This window comes from Sinocyclocheilus grahami, unplaced genomic scaffold (genome assembly GCF_001515645.1).
Source record: "Sinocyclocheilus grahami isolate Dianchi unplaced genomic scaffold, SAMN03320097.WGS_v1.1 scaffold503.1, whole genome shotgun sequence".
In the NCBI taxonomy this organism is placed as follows: Eukaryota; Metazoa; Chordata; class Actinopteri; order Cypriniformes; family Cyprinidae; genus Sinocyclocheilus; species Sinocyclocheilus grahami.
The window spans coordinates 543008-567084 of NW_015505682.1; the positions used below are offsets into that span (position 1 = coordinate 543008).

General features: G+C 38.3%; 1 protein-coding gene across 2 annotated transcripts in view; it reads left to right on the plus strand.

The window, feature by feature from the left end:
• Nucleotides 1-23037, plus strand: part of LOC107554490 (UPF0676 protein C1494.01-like) — a 58400-nt gene extending 35363 nt beyond the window's left edge. For both annotated transcript variants that reach the window (XM_016236995.1, XM_016236996.1), the window contains exons 4-7: nt 21700-21853; nt 21943-22088; nt 22185-22295; nt 22379-23037. In XM_016236995.1, the coding sequence (XP_016092481.1) occupies nt 21700-21853; nt 21943-22088; nt 22185-22295; nt 22379-22558 (591 nt within the window). In that variant the 3' untranslated portion in view covers nt 22559-23037. The remainder of the gene's footprint in view (nt 1-21699; nt 21854-21942; nt 22089-22184; nt 22296-22378) is intronic.
• Nucleotides 23038-24077: the final 1040 nt, after the last annotated feature.

Consider the following 24077-nt stretch of genomic DNA (forward strand, 5'->3'; position numbering starts at 1 on the left):
CTTACCATATTGTGATGCCTGCGGCAACCACATGTGACGACCCCGGGCTGGACTCCGCTTAGTCCACGGTGAAAGCCGAACCGGATATCGTCCTCTTTTGGAAGGCCAAACAAATTAGTTCGCTTTCACAACGAAACACAGCGTCTCTATGGCATGGCGGCGGTGTTAACAATACTACAGTGAGAATAAAAGTTACTTCTTTCTTTGCGTGAACATTTGGGCGGCGTTATGCAAATCTTCCCACATCGTGACGTAGACATGTGGGGGCGTGTTAGAATGAGCCGTTTTAGGTAGGCGTGGTTGACTCTTAACTTTTATAAAGAATATCTCTTTGGATTTGAGACTTTAGTCTTTGCAACTTTACAGATCTTCTTTATGCACCAAGAGCTTGTAACACTTCAAAGAGAAAGGAAAAATTAAAATCGCATCATATGACCCCTTTAAGATAAAACAGGTTAAGTAAAATATGCTGAATATATAATATCGTACAAATATTTATAAAATGCTAGCTATATAGACTGTGGGAATGTATTTTTTTGGGGGGGAGACGTGAAAAGAGCGATGCGAGAAGACGGATGCTGCATTCCAATTTGCCTGCTTATACTATTCCCTGAAAGTATGAACTCTTTTTGTGAAGAAAAAGTACACACTTTTGAGTATGTAGCAGAATAGTAGGCAAGCTTTGGGACATGCTACGTTGTAACTGCGTCTTTAACAGATGCTCTATTGCTTAGTTAGGGGCCACTCACATATCGCGCCTAAAAACGCGTGGAAAACGCTAGACGCGCCGCTTTCTGCTTTTTCCCAAAGCGTTCGGGCGCTTGCGCTCCGGAGGCGTCTGCCGTTGCTCAGCAACCGTGACCCGCGCTCTCCATGAAGACTCGGGAGTTTCAGCAAAGGATAAATGGATTTGCAGCACTAAAGATAGAGTGGGGGGACTATGACATCATGCATCGCACTGGTTCCTCGACAAAAAGCCAATAGGATTTTTCCACAGGCTTTTGGATTATTGCGACAAATAAGCTCTGTGTTCAATCATAGTTCATGAAACTAACACGTTTTGTCCATCAAGATAATCTTCACAAAATAATATAACTTTTATGAATTTTGATGCCTAAATAAAAGCGCTAAAATGTAAAAGCTAAACTTAGGCTATAAACGAACTACACCTTCACGGTCGCTCGCCTTCAACGTCACCACCACGCTTCCCACAACTTTTTCAAACTTATTTTTAACACGTTCAGTGAAAAGGATTTAGTCTGTATATGTATAATCCACGCTACATGAACCTTTTCATATAAACTGGAATAAATACAAAACTAGAGCCAAACTAAAACTGAAATGAGACATTAGTAATAAATAGTATAGTGAATAAATGAAATAATCATAACTAAAGGACATATGAAAGCACGTATTTCTGTAAATTTTGAAATAAGGTGCATTAAAAGTGAATAAATCTTTGGTTAATATGAATATTTTAATAAAAAAAAAGTGTCTACACATACTATTCAATAAAATTCTAGTGCAATTAATCTATTAAATAACAGCAGAGTGAGCAAGTTTTTGGATATGGTAAGATTAAACTTATTTTAGTGAATAAAGAACCGCATTTCAGCTATCGTTTTGTTAGGGAGGATACACAAAATGTTATTTTATCCTTGCTTCTAGAAAATCCTCAATCTATATGTTTTCTAACAGCTGCTTGTGGCCATAAACATTTCATTTTAACGTGGCTTTAAGCACTATGCATCGTGAAAGTTTCACTTTCACCGCGACTAAGCCGGTAAATGTGGTGTTTACATCAACTAATCATATGAATTTACCTTACGGTACGAACACAGAGTCTCCGCTGGGATGCACCAGTAGGAAAGCGATAAAACAAGCATCCATCCGAAGACTTGTGTTGCATTTCGGGGCAAAGCAAAAAAAACATTGTCGAGCAACAATATAAAATGCCGGAAACTATTAATTGGTTATTCTACAATTACTATAAATTATACACTATGATTGGAAAATACTGTAAATTGATCAACTGTTTGGCGTGATGACGTTATATGTCTCAGACAGGGCCATTTAGCAACTTGTTAGCAACCATATTTTTTAATAATTGTAACGGTTTAAAAAATCAGAGTGGGGTGTAACTGGTGTGCTTTATGTCGTAGAATAAAACATGAAAGTATATTGAGCTTGTGTGAACCACTGACCTTATTTTGGGGGATTTAATCAAACTCCCATTCAAAAACCCATTGACTCTGGGACAATGGGACCGGAAGTGCTAAAATGCTAACTCACTTCTGGGTTTTTGCCTACAAAGTGACATCATAGAGAAATGAAGAGGCACGTTGATCTGCCAGTCGCAGGTCTATCATGCCGAGAACACACTTCATGTGTTTCATGTTTCCATAAAGATGCATTTAAAAGTTAATGACTGAACGTATCATTATAAAAGTTCACAATTTTGCTGCAGATGAAATATAACGCGCATAACATTAAATAAATATGTTTAATCAGGTTAGACATTGATTATTTATCACTCCCTTTCTCTGCCTGTCCATCGGGCTCGCATATCCGCCATGTTTGTAGTTTTAACACTTTTTATGCGTCTTTGTAGTTCTAATCGAATCCTTGCCCACTGCGCAATGTGTTGTGGGCAATATTAGCCATTACAGTGTGCATCGATCTGCACTTCGAATTTTAATCTTAAGTAGTAGACCATCCGGGAATCTCTGGCATACTCTTTTCAACAAACTATGATTAATTCTATTTTCGAATACTATTTAGGACGGATAGTATGCGATTTAATTTGGGACGCAGCAAGACATGATGATGGTGGATCCAAAAGCGCAACTTTTGTTTATAAAACTTTAATTTCTTCGTTTAATATGTGTGAATGTCTTTATTGTTGCTGTGTTAGGGTTAAAAAAATTCATAAAAGAAAAAAAACTATAACGAACCACAAACTCACATTCGTTTTAAATAAGGGAAAAGACTGGGTTACAACGCAAGACTATATCCATCTTATTCATTTTGTTAAAAGTTAGATGTTTAATATATGCAAATTTGCCATTGTACTATGGCTGATTAATAAGACAATCAACCACAAACTATACGATTGTTTTAAGGTAGCCTAAGGGGAAATACATATTTATTTGCTAAATACAGGTAAAACATATCCTTATTAATTTTGTTAATACAAGTTCAAAGTTTAATAGGTGAATTTGTCATTGTAGCCTACTATTTTATGTTTTTTCCCCCATTAATAATAATGAGCCATAAGCATTTGTTTATAGTAAGAGGAAAATTCTAAAACCTTTCATTTATTTGTGTTACAACGTAGGTACATCAGTCTTATTTGTTCTGTTCATAAAAGTTTTATGTTTAATGGCTATAAGTGACTTTGTCATTGTAGCATTGCTGATGTTGTGTGTGTGTTTTTTCTCATTAAGAGTAATATTGAATCAACCTTAAGTATTTTTTTTTCAAGAATAGGAAAGACCTAACATTAAAGATCAAAATAAGCGCTACAGATGTGAGAATGCGAGATTTGTTGCTGCTGAGGTTGACACTCTCGCTCTTTCTCTGCTGTCTTTGCTATGTCTGTAGAAATGGTCGTTAATTCTTAGTTTGGGTACGGCACAAACATTCAACAAATAATTTTTTAAAGTCAGCTTAATAAGTTGAAACGACTTTTCACGGTCAATTTGATTCAACTTAACTCATGTTTAACCGTTGCTTCATGTCATTGTAGGCATTTGGACTATTATACAGATTTAAATATAACAGAAAACAATGAACAAGAGGCTACACAGAACAAATTAAATTAAATTAACAATTAAACAATTAAAAATACATATTACAAATCAGTAAATATAAGTGGTGTATTTTTGACAAAGTCAAGTAGAGGACCCCAGTTTTTATCAAATGCACAAACATTCAACAAATAATTTTTTAAAGTCAGCTTAATAAGTTGAAACGACTTTTCACGGTCAATTTGATTCAACTTAACTCATGTTTAACCGTTGCTTCATGTCATTGTAGGCTTGGGGTACTTTTGTCAATGAAGTTATTATTTTATTGGAATATACAAAATACAATGAAAAAGCAATATTAATAAATCTATACATTCCTTTTTTCTATGAACAACTACTAAGAGTGGACACAAACATAAACAGTCACAACCCTCAGTATACCCAAATCCCCCCCGCGGGGTCCAGGCCAGACTCATCGGAGGATGCGAGGATTTTGGCATATAACAGAAAACAATGAACAAGAGGCTACACAGAACAAATTAAATTAAATTAACAATTAAACAATTAAAAATACATATTACAAATCAGTAAATATAAGTGGTGTATTTTTGACAGTCAAGTAGAGGACCCCAGTTTTTATAAAATTTGTCAGTGGAACCTTTTAAAGCAAACTTAATTTTTTCAGTATATAGAAAAGACAACAAATCTTCTAACCATGAAAAAGTGGGAGGAGATTTAGAAGACTTCCAGTGTAGTAAAATTAGTCTGCTAGCTATCAATGAGGCAAAGGCAAGAACATTAACATACTTTGTGTATTTATTCAAATCCGATAGGAGACCAAAAATACCAATTAGGGGGCATGGTTCAAATATTGAAAACTTTAGAAAAAGTATCAAAAAAGGACTACCAAAAACCATATGGGTATGATCAGCAGGAGCCAGAGAACACCTATTACAAGTGGCATCCACTCCCGGAAATAGCTTACTTAATTTGACATTTGTCAAATGAATTCTATGAAAAACCTTAAATTGAATCAGACTCAGTCTGGCACAGGATGAAGAAGAGTTAACTCTACCAGTAGCTAATTCCCACCAATCCGAATCCGAATCCCATTGATGTTTAAACCGAGAGGATGAAGGGAAAACATAAGGGAGAATTAAATTATATAAAAAGGATATAGAACTGTGTTTCTGTATTAGGCACTTCTCATATAAGAAGGGTTCAGGCAAGACTGGAAAAGAAGGACAATGAGAATGAACAAAGTTACGTACTTGAAAGAAACGAAACAAGTTAGATTGTGATATACTGAATTTTACTGAAAGATCAGAAAAAGTTGCGAAAACTCCATCAATAAATAAATCAGAAAAATATACAAGGCCTTTGTTTTCCCATGAAGCATAAGCAGAATCTAGAGTTTAAGGAATAAATAAATGATTATTGTAAATAGGGCCATAAAGAGAAGGAGCAGCGAGTTTAAAATGTTGTCTGAATTGCCTCCAGATCCTAAGAGAAGTGCATACTACTGGATTTGTAGTAAACTTTGAGGGGCGATAAAGGAGCACACGCCAAGGCAGGGAGTGAAGATGAAGAACATGACTGTGCTTCTATCTTTCACCAATCTAAATGGGGAGAGTTGTACCAGCTATGAATTTTGCTAATATTTGCTGCCCAGTAATAAATAAAAAAATTAGGCAGTGCTAGACCTCCATCTTTTTATGTCTGATATGTCTTACTTAGCCTAGGAGGTCTGCCCTGCCATATATAAGTAGACATAGCCCCATCTAGCAGTTTAAAGAAGGACTTGGGTAAAATAACCTAGGTAAAATATTCATTTTAATTGATTGAATTCTACCAAATAAAGTAAGAGGCAGCTTATCCCAACGTAAATCTAATTTAACTTGTGTGAGCAATTTAGAAAAATTTTATTGATATAATTAGATCAAAGGAATGTGAAATATTTACTCCCAGGTAACGAAACTTTGAGGATAACTGAAATGGCAACGCCCCAGCTGGAATTTGTTTAGCCAAATTATTAACTGGGAAACATTCACTTTTATTTATATTAAGCTTATATCCAGAAAAGGATCCAAAAGTGTTAAAAATATGCAACAAATCAGAAACCGAGCTGACCGGGTTTGAAATATAAAGCAGAAGGTCATCAGCATAGAGTGAGACACGATGTTCTATCCCTCCCCTAGTGATATACTGAAAATAGCAAGGAATTTTTCAAAGCTATAGAAAGAGGTTCTATTGCTAAGGCAAACAATAATGGAGAATTTGACGGGTGCCCCTAGAGAGGGGAAAATATTGTGACCACAAAAAGTTGGTTCTAACACTGGCAACAGGTGCGGTGTACAGAAGACGTATCCATGATGTAAAAAAAGAGCCAAAACCAAATCTGTCTAGTATAGCGAATAAATAGTTCCACTCGACTCGGTCAAAAGCTCTTATCTGCATCCAATGAAATAATCATCTCACTGGAGGCAGAAGTGGATGGAGAAAAAATTATATTTAGGAGACGTCGAATATTTGAAGATAACTGTCGCCCCCTAATGAAACCAGTCTGATCTTCAGAGATTATTTTAGAAAGACGGATCCAGACGGCAAGCCAGCACCTTGGCTAATAATTTAACATCTGAATTTAACAAACTAATAGGCCTCAAACTGCCACATTCAACTGGGTTCTTATCATGCTTAAGTATAAGCGAAATAGAAGCCTGAGTGAGAGTTAAGGGAAGAGAGCCATTGATTAAAGAATCACTGTACATGTCTAACAATAAAGGTGCTAGTTGATTGGCAAACCTTTTATAAAAATCAATCGGAAAGCCGTCCGGACCTGCTGCCTTACCATTTTGCATAAGCTGAAGACCTTTCAAAATCTCATCTAACTGTAGAGGCTTATCAAGATCATCAGCTACAGTTGCATCAATACGAGGAATATCTAGACTGTCTAAAAAATGATCCATGATGGAATCATCCCCAGGAGGTTCTGATTTATAAAGGTTGGAATAATAAGAGAAAAAAAACATCATTGATATCAGATGGACTTTTAGTTAAAGAGCCAGAAGAATCATAGATCTGAGTAATTAGACAAGAGGCAGCTAGTCCCTTAAACTGGGATGCCAGTAATCGACCAGCTTTGTCTCCATACTCATAATAAGTAGCCTTAGTTCTTCGAAGCATAAATTCAGCATTCTTTGTACTAAGCAAATCAAATTCTGTTTTTAACTCCAACTTCTTTGCATACAGCTCAGGAGTAGGATTATTAAGAAGCTGCCTGTCAATCTCAACAATGACTAATATAAGTCGCTTAAGAGAGGAGATCCTGTCTCAGTGGAACAGGCCAAGGGGCCGCTATCAATAGCTGAGTTAGCTCTGATAGCCACAGCTGGTTCATCCAAAGGGGGGCCACCAGGAGAACCATGTGTTTTTGTTCCCTCACTCGGCTGATCACCTGTGGGATCAGAGCGATCGGGGGAAAAGCATAAAGAAGGAGGTAGGGCCAATCGTGGGCCAACACGTCCCTGGTCCTTGAGAAATAAATTGGGTAGTGAGAGTTGTCTTCTGAGGCGAAGAGATCCACCTCGGCCTCGCCGAATATCTCCCAGATCCTCTGAACTGTCTGCGGATGGAGCGTCTACTCCCCTGAGGGGACATTGCTCCTTGATAGCATGTCCGCTCCTTGGTTCAGTTTGCCCGGTATATGCGCTGCTCTCAGCGAGCGCAGGTTGGGTTGAGCCCATTCTAAGCGCTCTACCAGAGTGAATAGACGCTTCGAGGAGAGGCCTCCCTGGTGATTTATGTAGGACACCACGGACATGTTGTCCGATCGGATTAGAACATGGTGCCCCTTTAGGACTGGCAGGAAGAACTGACAGGCTCGACATACTGCTAGCATTTCCAGGCAGTTGATGTGGAAGCCCTTTTCCACTTTCGACTAGTGGCCTAAAGTCGGTATGCCCTCGCACAGCGCCCCCCAACCTGAGTTGGAGGCGTCTGTCGTGACAACTGTCCTTCTGCAAACCATCCCCATGGCCACGCCCTGTTCCATCCAGCGGGAATTCTTCCAGGGGGCCAGGGCTGTGACGCCAGGCATGGGATGGAAACCGTGGTTCAACCAGCGCTGAAGAGGGTGCATACGCAGCAGACCCAACTGTAGCACTGGCGATGTTGCCGCCATGAGGCCCAGCATCCTTTGAAACACTTTGAGAGGGCGAGTGGTACCAATCTCGAAGGAGGTTGCCAGCCTCCATATGGCCAGAGCCCGTTCCGGTGTGACTACAGCTTTCATTTGGGCTGAGTCGAAAAATGTTCCCAGGAACAAAATTCGCTAACTTTAGAACAACGAGCTCTTGGCAAAATTGACCCTGAGTCCCAGGCATTCCAGGTGGCTGAAGAGGAGGGTCCTGTGTGATATTTATTCTGCCTCTGACTGGCCCAGAATGAGCCAGTCGTCGAGGTAATTGAGAATGTGGATTCCCATCTGTCTCAGAGGGGAGAGAGCCGCATCCATGCACTTCGTAAAAGTGCGGGGGGCCAGGGCCAGCTCAAAGGGAAGGACCATGTATTGATAAGCCACTCCCTCGAAGGCGAATCTCAAGAATCACCTGTGATGAGGGGCTATCTGGATGTGAAAATATGCATTCTTCAGGCTCAGAGAAAAGAACCAGTTTCCTGAGAAAATTTGCTCTTCAAGCGAATTGGAGTCAATATCCCCGTTTTATTATCACCATAACCCATCTCGACACTCCGGGGATGGCCTGCCAGTCCTCGGCCCGCGTGGCGAGGGGTTAAATTAACTCGGGTGAATGGCCGCACGGGGGCAGAACACTTATGAGTAATGGAAGAGGACGTTTGCTCTCTTTTTGAAAATGTTTGTGTTTTATTTTTTCCGCTACCACAGCGGTTGAATGCTTGGGTGCATGAACGAACACATTTCCCTCTGTACCCAGAGTTGAACGGGGTGTCAAGAGGTCTAAGAGAGGCTGCTTGAGGGGCGGTCCGGCCGTAGCGAGATCTGACCCCGTCCTCTTCCGGTCTCGCAGATCAGGATGATGCCTGAGGTGCCAGGTCCAACACAATCTTGGGTCGGGGTCCCTGGCGCTTAGGAAGAGGGTAGCGTTTTGCCGAGCGAGAGCGTCCCTGCGTCTGCTGCACTTTAGCGGGCTGAATGGTGGGGGCGACAGGTGCTGGTTTTGCAGGCTGCTGAGTCGGTGTAGACTTAGGGTGAGCAGAGGCAGCAGTGGAGCTGGAGCGTTTAGGCAGGAAATGTTGCATAGCCTGGAACGATTTCTGTGCCTCTGTGAAGCGCTCAGCGAATCCTTCAACCACCGGGCCGAAAAGACCTTTGGGAGAGACTGGAGCATCGAGGAGGGGGTGCTCGAGCACCACAAGGCTGGCCATCGATCTCCTGATTGCCTCGGCGGTGGTCTTGGTGGTGCGCAGAGCCAGGTCGGTTGCGCTCCTAAGATACCTGAGGGTCGCGGGGTCCAGGCCAGACTCATCGGAGGATGCGAGGATTTTGGCCTGGAAGACCTGGAGGACTGCCATTGAATGAAGCGCTGAAGCCACCTGTCCAGCTGAAGTGTAGGCGCATCCAGCGAGAGCTGAAGTGGTCCTACACGGCTTGGATGGGTGAGCGGCCTTTGCTCTCCAGCCGATGGCCGTGGGCGGGCAGAAATGCGCGGCCACTGACTCATCTAGGGGAGGTGGCTTATCGTATCCTTTTTCGTGAATGAAAAGGCTTCAGTTCAGGAGATAAAAGGCTTTTTTCCCACATGCGTCTAGCAAGACGCAGTACGAGTATAGTATCGTAAGGGAACCCCTGTAAACTGAAGAAAAAAAGGAAAATAAAACGATTAAGCAATAATTCTCCTCCTCAAAAATATGAACAATCTTACGACACACAAAAAAAAAAAAACATCCTAAATTCGCCATAGAAACCATCACGAGGTGCAGGAACAAACCGTAGCACAACTGGAAAACCATGCAGTGAAGTCCACTCCGACAATGAATTATACTAATAAAGAAGATAACAACAATAGTAACATTTACAATGATAATAGCCTACTACTACTAATAAAACAAACTACTAATAACGACTGTCCATTTGTATGCCAGGGAATACAAAAACCATCTGGCATAAGCAATCGTTGTAAATAAGGGAAAGCATATGAAAAATTATCCATGAACCAGGTTAACTGGCGCACAGAGACAGCATAGAGACGCAACTGCAAATTATCGGTCTTGAATGTGTTCCTGGAAGTAACGTTCAGCTGCCTCCGGAGTGTCAAAGACATGCTCACCATTAGGAGTTGCTGGATAGATCATAACGAAGCGTATACCCTTCTTGTACAGACTTGACTTCACACTGTTGAAAGTTCTCATAGATCTTTATGGTATAGCCTTGATAGGAGATCTCTTTGTGTTCCTTGGCCCAGTGCAGCACAGTATCTTCATCCAAAAATCTGTGAAATCGAATGAACGGCCGCGGTCTATCGCCTTGACGGGGGCTTGGGTGCCAAACTTCGATGGGCGCGATAAATTTCAGGAGGGGCTGACAGAACGTCTTTCGCAGATTTAAAGAAGAAGTCCATGATGAATTCTCTTGGGTTTCTGCCCTCGATCCCTTCCACAAACACCACTCGACCTCTCACTACATCATGAAACCGGAAGTCCCCCTTGTCAATGAATTTTAATGTATATACAAACTAATAAGATTAATTTTATTTATTTTTGTTACAAATTGTTCATTCATTTATTTTTAACACCGCAACCCCAGCACCCCCATTTTTTCGTGGGCTACACTCCAGGGGGTGCTGCAGCATCCTCAGCACCCCATGCTCGATGGCACCGTGGATTCACCACAGCGCAACCTTTAAACCTTTGATGTGTTTTATGTGTCGCTATCTGCGCTGCATGCATGCGAGAGCAAGATTTTGCGTGACGGCAGTCGTCCTTGAGGGGCTGACGCACGGATTTGTGTTTAGTTTATTATTAAAGTTTTGTTTAAATGTTCGCCGGTTCCCGCCTCTTTCTTCCCGATCTACGAACTGTGTTACATATACCATTTAAAAATAGTTTTGGTGATTTGTCCAACAGTCCACCTGTGCATATTTCTGAGCCGCACATAGGGGAGGCGCCAGAGAATTTTGAACGCTTCTGAGGGGGTGCTAAATCAGAGCTGGCCAATTAATGCAACAAGTTATTAATTAGAGCCCGACAGATATATAATTTTACAGATTTTATCGGCCGATATGAGCCTGTCGCAGATATATCGATATCGGCTAATATGATTATGCTGCCGGTATGAATTGTGTTTTTTTTACATAACTTATAAAGCAGATGAAATGCTTCTAAATGGTGTAATTACTTAGTTTGTCCAGCAGAGCTCCATTGCTACTGGTGACCCGGCGATGCGTGGATGAACTCAAACTTCAGTCCGCTGCTTCAAATTATCCATCCACCACCCACCGCACCTATATTTGATCGTCACATTACAATGATCCTAATTCTTAGTTTTGCATGATGATATGATGAATGGATGGTTAATTTTTAATAGCAGACGTTAGAGCTGATATGCGCATCACTGCACGCATCTGCGCTGCACTGATTGCGGCCATTATTATTAGTATTATTATTTGGATAATAAAATAAATCGCCACTTGATTTTTTTTTACATTTTATTACATTGTTTGACTCATCACATTTTTATTTTATGAAATTAAACAAACATTCAGTTAAAGATTTTTATACAGTCCACCTAGAATTCACTGAATAAGCATTTCTGAATGTTTTCTTCTTTTTTTATGTGTGGGGGTGCTTTGGTCTTTCTTGGGGGTGCTGAAGCATCTGCTAGCCCCTCCCTAGCACCGCCCATGCCTGCACTGCAAATACAGGCCAAATCTCTGCGATGTTCTCGTTGAGAATGCAATTTCTAAAATATTACAATTAGTTCATTTCTAAAATGTTATGATAGGGTAAGCCTGAAACAGCTCACAACAGTAGACCTACACAGTAGGCTATTATCAGTCATCAGCAACGTGCAGACATGCGTGCCGGTATTCATAAGATTATTATTAATCTGCGTTATTCTGTAACGCATTATTATGGTTCATAAGAGCAAATAAATGAGATGCGATATTGATCATAATTAGAGTAGACATAAGTTGGCTTTGTACGAAGGTTTCGAGCTAATTGCATTAATAATTAGGCTATATGATATAAATTTTATCTTTAAAATGTTACGGACATGACAGCGCTGAAGTGTCCTGACGTCATATCTAGCCCTTACAATAAACAAGAAGAGTTTATTAATTTTTCAGACAGGCCTCCATCTTTCTACAAAATGCTTAATGTTGACATAAATTAAAAAATGTGCAGCCTGTGATATCGCATTTGAAAACATGAAATATAGTTGGATGAAAATGTAGTCTAATTTTACTCTCGGTGCACCCCTCATATGTGGTGGATAAACAGCGATTTCCTTCAAATTTCTATTAAAGCACGGTAATGCAGTTAAATACAGACCTAAACACAACTTAAAGGGGTCATATGGTGCTGCTAAAAATAACATTTTGTGTATTTGGTATAATGAAATGTGTTTATGCGGTTTAAGGTTCAAAAAACACATTATTTTCCACCTACTGTACATTATTGTTTCTCCTCTATGCCCCGCCTTTCTGAAACGCGTGGATTTTTACAAAGCTCATCGGTCTGAAAAAGCGAGGTGTGCTCTGATTGGTCAGCTATCTAGTGCGTTGTGATTGGCCGAATTCCTCAAGCGTGTGACGGAAATGTTACGTCCCTTACCATATTGTGACCCCTGCGCCGACCACATGTGACGCCCCCGGGCTGGACTCCGCTTCATCCACGGTGAAAGCCGATCCGGCGATCCACAGCGTGAAGTTGTAGTATTTCCTCAGCGACCAGCACGGATCAGCTCTAGGCATGACGAAGCGATATCGTCCTCTTTTGGAAGACCAAACAAAGTAGTTTCGCTTTCACAACGAAGCACACAGCGTCTTCACGACATGGCGGCGGTGGCAACAACAATACTACAGCGAGAATAAAAGTTACGCCTTCTTTCTTTGCGTGAACATTTGGGATGTGTTATGCAAATCTTCCCAGATATAGGTACAGGTATTCCCACAGGTATGTGGGGGTGTGTTAGAATGAGCCGTTTTAGGTAGGTGTGGCTGACTCTTAACTTTAATAAAGAATATCTCTTTGGATTTGAGACTTTAGTCTTTGTAACTTTACAGATCTTCTTTATGCACCAAGAGCTTGTAACACCCAAAGAGAAAGGAAAAATTGAAATCGCATCATATGACCCCTTTAAGTAGGGTTTTTTTTCTTTTGGTAAAAACTTTTTTCTTGGTAAGGTTGACATTTGTATAGAACTACTCGTTAGCCTATATTTTCAGGATATTACGAAAAATGTGGCACATGATTGTGAGCAGTTTTAATATACTTTTATGCGATTTCCGTTTGCTGCAAAAACTATATGTGACCCTGGAACACAAAACCAGTCATAAGGGTAAATTTTTTTTAATTGAGATTTATACATAATCTTTCCATTGATGTATGGTTTGTTAGGATAGGACAATATTTGGCTGAGATACAACTATTTAAAAATCTGGAATCTTGAGGGTGCAATAAAATCTAAATATTGATAAAATCGCCTTTAAAGTTGTCCAAATTGAGTTCTTAGCAATGCATATTACTATTCAAAAATTAAGTTTTGATATATGTACGGTAGGAAATTTACAAAATATCTTAATGGAACATGATCTTTACTTAATATCCTAATGATTTTTGGCATAAAAGAAAAATGGATAATTTTGACCCATACACAATGTATTGTTGGCTATTGCTACAAGTATACCCGTGCTACTTACTGGTTTTGTGCTCCAGGGTCACATATAAAATATAGTTTTAAAATAAAATTGGTAAACAAAGATGATAATAGGCAACATATATCATTATTGAATTTCAAATATCTTTTGCTCATTACTGTAATTTTTAATGATGATAATATTATTTTTTTAAAGAAATATCATACAACTAATACCATTTTAAAATAAAAATATACGTCTGTTGTGCAAAATATAAATGAAATATTTTTTTGTTGGTAAATGTTATATTTTAATTTAAATATATTTTAAAAGATAAATTGTTCAAGTTGTATTAATTAATTTAATTAGACAATATTTTGATGATACATTTCTATTAAATCAACACTGAATTCAGAAAAATACAATTAAAAACACATAATTTAGGGGAAAATAAAATGTATTTCATGGGGCCCCAAATGAAAAGTTACCTTAATTGGTGGAGTTTAATTGAGAACAAGCAAGTTGTTTTTATTCTCAAGGTCTAATAAACATGTGGAGTGCATCCCTCCCCATTAATGACAAATGAATATTGTGATATTGATATTGTATGATACGTATGGTATGAGATGTAAACCAACGGCTGGGTTTCGCTAGAGACGGAAAGGAATGCCAGTCTCTTAGATTCAGAAGTATTAGGTCTACTACTAAATAATGCTCCAAACGATGGCCACAGATTTGAATGGTTTTATATACTGTCATTTCACAGTTTAAATCCTCGATGTCCCGGTGATCTGAAGGAGGCGTTTAATACAACATCTTTGCGAGCCGATATCATAAATATAAATTTGTTGTCATCTACCTTTCTTTCTTTCTTTCTTTCTTTCTTTCTTTCTTTTACACTTCTGTTGTGCAAAATATAAATGCAATGTTTTGTTGTAAATTAATTGTTATATTTTAATTATATTTTAAAAGATTGACCAAATTTATAAAGTTTTATTAATTCAATTAGTCATCAAATATAAAGATATTGAGCCTTCAGAGGCAAAACAATGCAGTGTCTGGGAATTTTTCTATAAAAATTAAAATATTTCAGCAGTTGAGCCCAGTTGGATATAGGTTAAATATTAAAAGGTATCAGATGTTTTATCAAATTATTATTTTTACATTTAGATGTCACTGAGAAAAGATAGGCGGCTGTAGGTTTATATATATATATATTTAGCTTAAAATAAATATAAACTAGAGTTATTTAAATATCTATTTTTTCTCTCTCTCTCCATATTCTCAATTTGCACAATTGTGAAAGAAATTGTGTTCAGATTCAGTGCTGCTTGAAAGTTTGTAAACCCTTTACAATTTTCTATTTTTCTGCATGAATATGACCCAAAACATCATCCAATTTTCACACAAGTCCTGAAAGTAGACAAAGAGAACCCAATCACACAAATGCAACAAAAATATTGTCGTCATTTATTTATTGAGAAAAATCATCCAGTGTTACATATCTGTGCATTGCAAATATATGTGATCTCTAGAGTAAGTTGTTAATTTCAAAGTTTAAATTAGAGTCCATCTGTTCAGAGGTGTTGTCATTCAGTGGAATGAAAATAAGATGTCAGTGCCTGCCATGTTTTATATAAAGAACTATCAAAGTCTGATCATGTTTATGGAAGTGAATCATGGCTCAAACAAAGCAGATCTCTGACGACCTCAGAAAAAGAGTTGCTGTTGCTCATTAGGCTGGAAAAGGTTATAAAACGATCTCCAAAGAGTTTGGACTCCACAAATCCACAGTCAGACAGATTGTGTACAAACTGAGTGGTCCACCAACAAAGATCACTCCAGAAGCAAGATGTGTAATGAGGTTGCAAAGGACCCCAGGGTCTTTTGCAACTTCTAAGCAACTAAAGGCCTTTCTCACATTGGCTGATGTTAATGTTCATGAGTCCACAATCATAAGAACACTGAATAACCATGGTGTGCATGCAGAGTTGCAAGAAGAAAGCCACTGCTCTCCAAAAAGTATCGCTGCCCATCTGCAGCTTGGTCATGTGTAATAGGACTATTGGAGAAATATTTTGTGGACTGAGGAGACCAAAATTGAACTTTTTTGTTTTAAATGAGAATCATTATGTTTGGAAAATAGAAACTCGTTATCCTATCTGTGAAAAATGATGGTGGTAGTATCATGGTTTGGGCCTGTTTTGCTGCATCTGGGCCAGGACGGCTTGCCATCATATATAGAACAATGAATTCTGAATTATACCAGTAAATTCTAAAGGAACATGTCAGGACATCTGTCCAAGAACTGAGTCTCAAGAGAAGGTGGGCCATGCAGCAAGACAACAACCCCAGTTATTTTACCAAAGAATGGTTAAAGAAGAACAAAGTTAATGTTTTGGAATGGCCCAGTCAAAGTCCAGACCTTAATCCAATTGAAATGTTGTGGAAGAAGCTGAAGCAAGCAGTTCATAGGAGTAAACCCATCAACATCACAGAGTTGAAGTGGTTCTGTACTAAAACTCCTACAAGATGTTATGCAGGACTGATCAGCTATTACAAGAAACTTTAGCTGCAGTTATTGCTGCAAAATGGGGTCACACCAGATATTGAAAGCAAAGATTTACATATTTGTGACCCTGGACCACAAAACCAGTCATAAGGGTAAATTTTTTGAAACTGAGATTTATACATCATATGAAAGCTGAATAAATGTACATTACATTAATGCATTTAGCAGACACTTTTATCCAAAGCGACTTGCAGTGCATTCAGGCTATAATTTTTTTTTTTACCAGTATGTGTGTTCCCTGGGAATTGAACCCACGACCCTTTGCTCTGTTAACGCAATTACTTTTTTCTAATAAATTAATATTATTAATGAATAAATAAGCTTTACATTGACGTATGGTTTGTTGGGATAGGCAATATTTGGCCGAGATACAACTATTTGAAAATCTGGAATCTGAGGGTGCAAAAAAAAAAATCTAAATATTTAGAAAATCACCTTTAAAGTTGTCCAAATGAAGTTCTTAGCAATGTATATAACTAATCAAAAATTAAGTTTTAATATATATACAGTAGGAAATTTACAAAATATCTTCATGGAACATGATCTTTTCTTAATATCCTAATGATTTTGGCATAAAAGAAAAATAGATCATTTTGATCCATACAATGTTTTTTTTTTTTGGCTATTGCTAAAAATATACCCCAGCGACTTAAGACTGGTTTTGTGGTCCAGGGTCACATTTAATAACGGACAGTCTTTCTCAATGAATAAATAAAAAATATATATTTTTGTCTCATTTGTTTGATTGGGTTATCTTTGTCTACTTTCAGGACTTGTGCAAAAATCTGATGATGTTTTGGGTCATATTTATGCAGAAATATAGAACATTTTCACAAACTTTTAAGCAGCACTGTATATATAATTAATTTATAATACTCACCCACTTTTAATGGGTTAAGTAACCCATTGCGCAAAGCCGACCTCATACGTCATCCGCCCGGAGCTGCTTCCGTTTACAACAGTAAGCGCAAGCTAGATTAAAGTGATTATTAAGTTTTGAATATGGATATTTTTCTAACAAAAAAACATAGATTCTCTACAGGAGACCTTTGTTCACCCCCCGGAGCCGTGTGAGACGCTTTTTTTTTAATGGATGGGCACTTTTTATTTAACTTATTTTGGACTGATGCATGCAACACCCGCTGAGTGGCATTAAACAGCTTGAAAGATCAAAGATAATTTTTAATATAACTCTGACTGGATTCGTCTGAAAGAAGAAAGTCATGTACACCTAGGATGACTTGAGGGTGAGTAAAACAGCCCAATTCTCAATTTTCAAATTATTTTAATAACCTATAAGCATTTGTGAAATAATTATATAAAAATATATTACCAGTAAAGTACACATTAACTTATTTTTAAGTATTTGTTTCTTATTCTAATTAATTGAACTGAGCTGTAAAGTGTCAGACTTAAAATATTTCATATCCTATCAGTGAGAGAGGGTATAGTGTATATATAAAACTTTAAATTATTTTTCTTTTAAAGATAAAAAAAGATTTAATGCTCTATAAGCATTCTACAATAATTATGTAAACATATACTGACAGTACAGTACATATAATAAACTAATTGTATGCATTATTTTTCATTCTGATACACAGAGAGGGTTAAAAGATTTTTAATCCCGTGTCTCCATCAGGTGGTCATCCTTGGTATCACAGTCTTCACCTATGACCTGTAATGTGTGATAGTTTTAATTTTTTAGTGGCCCCTGAGCATGATTAAATTATGACACTTAGCATGTTTCCTAAGAATGACTTGTTCTCCATATGTAAAAAGTTTTGAATAGTTAGGATAACGAACTTTAAAGATATGAGAAAATTACTGTTATCTTTTTTACTGTTATTTAATAAATCACCACAGCAAAACCGTTCAAGCTATCCAAAATCCATGCGCAATTTAAGTTCCTCAATGTTTTGGCATCATGCAGGCAAAGTTTGGTCTGTATAGTATATTTCTCCTCTGAGGAGTATGCATTAATTTACAGGCATATTTTTCAAAAAATTCACATTCAAATCAAAATAGCTGACTTCCTGTTGGTTGTAGCTAATTACTGTTAATTAAAAAGTTGTCTGGCTTGATGAGAACAATATATGTACCACGTTTGGTGACTGTAGCTAAAACTAACCCCCAAGTTTTGTCAAAAGGTGGCGCTATAGAGTGCCTCATCCACGCCCTTTTATGAGCTTTTTTCAGTGTCTATATATCATTAATACTTATATGTGTGTTGAGTGTAATGAAATTCTAAGAATGTTATCTGCACCAAAATCACCAGAAAAGAATATTCAAGTTTGACACGTTGCCATGGCAACAATATTTCAGATGTCAATATCCCCTCACCAGTTTTACATCGGCTGTGTTTTGACATTATTCTTAATAAGTTTGAAGCAAATCGGGTAAAAATAAGATGCTGAATTAAAAGCATTTTGAAAATGACACACTTCCTGACGCCAGTTGGTGGCGCTATATCTTTGACTCCTAATAGTCACATCTATGCGATCGGCATCATACAACAAACAAATCCCTGAAGTTTGATCAAAATCAGACAATGTATGTGGATGCTATTAGACACTTCCTGTTTCTCATTTCTCGCCTTAACTTCACCGCCTCGCCACGGGCAAACCGTTCGAGATATCAAAAGTCCCATGGCAATTTAGCATCCCCAATGTCTTGAGATCAAGTTCACCGAGTTTGGTGGTAATCTATTTGAAATCCTCAGAGGAGTATATCGAATTCCAGAGCATGCGTTTTTTACACAGCCCTGAATAGCCAACTTCCTGTTGAGTGGAGCCTATAACATACAGCGTGAAAGTTGTTCGGATCAATGAGATCTATATGTGTAGCAAGTTTCATATGAATATGTGCAAGCATGTGTGAGCTATAAATCAAGTTTTCAGACTGTGTTCAGGGGGCGCCGTAGAGCCCCTGTGCCACGCCCGGGTCCCAGCCTCTGCGGCATCCTAATGACCGCAGATTCCAATGTGTGTGCCAATTTTCAAGAGTTTTTGAGCACGTTAAGGCCCCCAGAAAGCCACGGATAGTCGAAAAAAAAAATATATAAAAAATAATAATCCTTAGAAAAACAATAGGGCCCTGCGCCTTTCTGGCTTGGGCCCTAATAAATAAATACTACATTCTCATTTTCTGCAGAGTTTTAACCAAAGCATCAATCTATTTTGCTGCTCACCTTGTTTCTGCCCTAATGCTGTTAAAATAACGGCATCATCTGCAGTTCTTCAGTCTCAAGAAGGGCTTGGCTGCAGACGTGCATTCTCAGACTTGGACTGCATCTCATTCAGCTCCCTATAGCTCCCTAGCTCCCGAGCCCGTGAATCAGCACACGAATCCTGGCACTGGTAGGGACCCTGGCTCACTGCACATTGGGACAATAATAGCTCGTTTGAGTTGAGCTAAGTCTGCGCAGAACCACTGGACAGATAGACCACTGGTGATCACCACAAGATCCATGCCGTTTAGAAATGTGTCGGAGAGCAGTCCGCATTGCTCTGATATCACGCTGACGTATGCCAGACATCTCGGGTGACAGCGAGTCAGCTCTGCAGTTGCTGTTCCCAGCTGCGCTGACCAAAAGCACGATGGGAAACGATTTACTGACGATACGGCTTAATGCTCATTGGTTCAAACAACCGTGATGTTGCGTTCTCTTCTAAAATGTTTAATTTGTTTAGCTGATATAATTAGAATCTGATATAAACATGTGATTGTTTTTAAATGATGCACGATATTCCCAAACATTATGACAAGTGCGATCTCTGTGAGATGTGACTGTTGTCGCTAAAAAGACATACAAAAATAAAAATGGACTATGTCTTTCTAATGGGATTCAATAGCAAGTAACGTTAGGCTCAGGCCAGGGGCGTATTTTTCTCAAAAAAATTTCTCAAGAGCAATTTTTGAACGGGACACAAATAATACAGCTAAAATTGTGCTTGTAAGGATATGTATACACAGAGGAATGGGTTAACTTACTACTATTAGTGCAGCAGGGAGACCGTGCCAAATTACTATCTGTCACACTGTTGCCAAGTCCGCGGTTTTCCTGTGGAATTGGGCTACTTATCACTGTTGCCGCGGGTTGAAGCGAACCCAATAACGTGTATTTTAGCCCCCAGAACACGATTTTTACCGGGGTACCCCCTCGAAACGTCGATAGCTTGGGCTAGTTTTGAGTAGCAATTGTGCGGGTTTAGTTATGAAAACCCCTTTCGGTCAAGCAGGTAAAGTTATTATTGCCAACTAGCGGACTGCGGACTCATCGAAAAATACATTTGCATCATCTGTATTAAAGAGAAAATAATCACTTCATCCGATGTTTAAGTGAATAAAATAGCCTTGACAGTCTTACTGTAGTTCCACAACTATGTTTTGTTCTCTCACTGGACTTGTGTGTGTGTAGGTGATGTAAAAGAGGAAAGCAGTTGTTTAGTAATAAAACATTAGTTTGAATTAATGTCCCCCGAGGAAATTGATGATGTAAACTGTCGTAGTGACATGGTTGAAGTAAAAGTTATGTCCTTGTTTACAACCTTGTCTTAGCCCCTAAATATAAGTCTTTGCTACTGACTCACTCATGAAAACAGTCACGTGTAGCCATCTAATGGCATAACAATGTAACCAAAATCACCATCACTAAGACAGAGACTGTTTCTCAATACCAATACTCTTACTAAATACTACTATTATTTATATACAATATAATTTATTAAACAATAATTTTAATAAACAACAATAGCTATCATAAAAGTTAATCAGCACAAACAGCTCAGACCAAAAGACAAGCATTCTGGTGAGGGGTGATGATTTTGGGCTTGTTTTGTAGCCACAGGACCTGGACACCTCACAGTCACTGAGTCGACCATGAACTCCTCTGTATATCAAAGTATTCTACAGTCAAATGTGAGGCCATCTGTCCGACAGCCAAACCTTGGCCAAAATTGGGTCATGCCAAACATGACCTACATCTACAATCTACAATAGAATGGCTGAAAAAGAAAAGAATCAAGATGTTGCAATTGCCCAGTCAAAGTCCAGACCTCATCCTGATTGAAATGCTGTGGCGAGAGCTGTGCATAAACAAATACCCACAAACCTCAATAAACTGGAGTAACGTTGTAAAGAAGAGCGGGCCAAAATTACTCCAGAATGATGTGAGAGACTGATAAAGTCATACAGAAAATCATTACTTCATGTTATTGCTGCTAAAAGTGGATATACAAACAACTGAATCATAGGGTGTCCTTAGTTTGTCACCCATGGCTTTTCCATATTGGCTTTATTTTTGCTAAATAAATAATGTGATACATGATGTGTCACTGGGTTACTTCATCTAAGGTTTTTCCCCCCAAATTTTAAGACCTGCCAAGGACCAGATGATTTTTTTGGATTATGTCCCGATATGGAAAACCATGGAATTAAATAGGGTCTCCTTTCTTTTTCACACAACTGTATATATACACATTCATATATACATAAATGGAATGTCCCAAACTTTACATCACTCCACTCTCAATGTGTTCAGAATTGGCCTTCAGAAGGAGTTGATGATTTTCGAGATGTCCACGTATCATTTTACCTGCGCTGTAAGGAACTTTCTCTCAGAGTGCTCCGAGTGATGGCTCTTGGTTTGAACCTGGAAGCAGAGGTCTTTCTCAGCGCACATAAGCATATTGGAAGTAAGTAAAATTATATGCACTTCTTCTTGCTCCCAGTGAGTCAATGGCTGGGAGATCTGCAAGACCTTAATGATGTGAGTGGTTTTAAGGTGATGTGAATGGAACGACTCTACGGACTCTGTACTACCCTCCGGTGAACAGCACATGTGTGAAGGAAAATCAGCTGCGCTGTGGTGAACACTCTGATTATGGTAGTATCACTTTGCTCTTCCAAAGCTCAGAGGGTGGACTGCAGGTGAGGACCAACATAGGACAAGAGGAGAAAAGATTAATGAGCTCCTTTATCATTTAGGATAGTAATTCTGGATCTGGATGCATTCCTCTCCTTCAGGTTCTGAACCGGGCTGGAGAGTTCATTTCAGCCCCCAGCATTCCTGGAACAGTTCTGATTAACATAGCAGACCTGATGCAAAGGTGGACCAGTGATGTCTATGTGTCTGCCGTAAGTTTCTTTACTAATGCTTCATGTAATTGTGCAGTGCAGGCAATGCTCATTTAATTCTTTTCTATTGTTCTGACCCTCAGGTTCATAGGGTTTTGCTGCCCCCTGCAGGTGACTCCAGCACACGTCAGTCTTTGGCCTTCTTTGTACAACCTGATGATGAGGCCATCATTTCATGCTGCGATGGATCAGATAAATATCCTCCTGTTAAGTCAGTTGATTACCTTCTGTCAAGGTTCAAAGATTCTTACGGCAAAAATTAGATCCTGGTTTAAGTGAAATTTTATGATCTTGTATGTTTAAAAAAAATCAGTAATAATCATCAGAGCACATAATTGGTGAAGCTGACATAATTTAATACATTAGAGAAACGTAAAACACAGTCAATTACTCCTAAAATCACAAAGGATACTCAAACAAGGCAAAAAAAACAACAACAACCAAACAATCCATACTTATTTTATGCTTAACTTGATTTATATATATTTTATAAATTTATACACAGTTTACAGTAGAACACTGGTTGAAAACCATGAAACTATAATGAATTAAAATGAAACGGCTTGAAATAATTCACTGGTGTTGCAGCAGAAATTCATTTTCAGACCCTTGAGAATCAATCTAGGATTTAATTCAATCTATATTTTAAACTAAACTAAAGTGGCAATGAGAATGCTTAATTAAATTTTCATGTTATCTTCCATGTATGTTTTCAATAAAAATGTTTAAAAAAAAAAAAAAAGAAGAATGCTGAATTATGGGGCATGAACTATTTGTTACCCAGGTATAATATCAAATGCCTAAATGTGAATAGAGATCTATCCTATGAGGTTTGGCCATGTTTGTGCAAAGACTGCAAATCAGACATGAAAGAACAAAAAGATACAAGAACAATAAATGCACAGTTAATTTCTCTAAACACAAGTTTCAAGTACAGTCCCTTTCCTCACTATCTGCACTTTTGATAAGAGATGTGTGATTGTCCACAGAGAATTCTGTTAACTAATTACATACTTCAGCAGCCTGTTTTAGGATATCATAACTCAATATTTTATGTTTGAGAATGCCACCACAGTGATTTGTTTAATTATTTCAAGGAAAGCCAAGGTCTTTGCTAAGAGACAGTAAATGGTCCTTTTGTATGTGAGGATGGAAATATTTGACACTACATACAACAGCTAAGAATGTGTGGGGAGGTCTTGCTGGTGACCTTGTGACATAGGCTGACTGTCCCCAGGTAGTATTTCCACAGCAGAAGGTACTGCATTCGTAAAAAACAAGAAAATATGATGATAGAAAATCAATATTTTTTTTCCTATGACGGGACAAAATGGCTTTGACCAGAAAAATGTAAAACAATTACACTGACCTTTGGCCTGCACTGGAGGCTCTGTTTTCTGTGTTTTCAACCGCTCCATGTGCTCTACTGCCTAAAAGAGAAGATCAGTAAGTATGTTAGAAAGTGTTGAGGTGAGAGAAAACTAGCTTCAGACATTTCCATTATGTTTTAAAAAGGCAATATTTTAGTGACAACAATATCAGCATAAGACAAAAGCAGTTGACCAAAACTCAATCATATACAGCACACTCGTTTAAAAGTGTGGGGTTGGTAATATTACATTTACATTTAGTCATTTAGCAGACACTTTTATCCAAAGTGACTTACAAATGAGAACAATAGAAGCAATCAAAACAACAAAAGAGCAATAATATGCAAGTGCTATCACAAGTCTCGGTTAGGTTTATATATATATATATATATATATATATATATATATATAT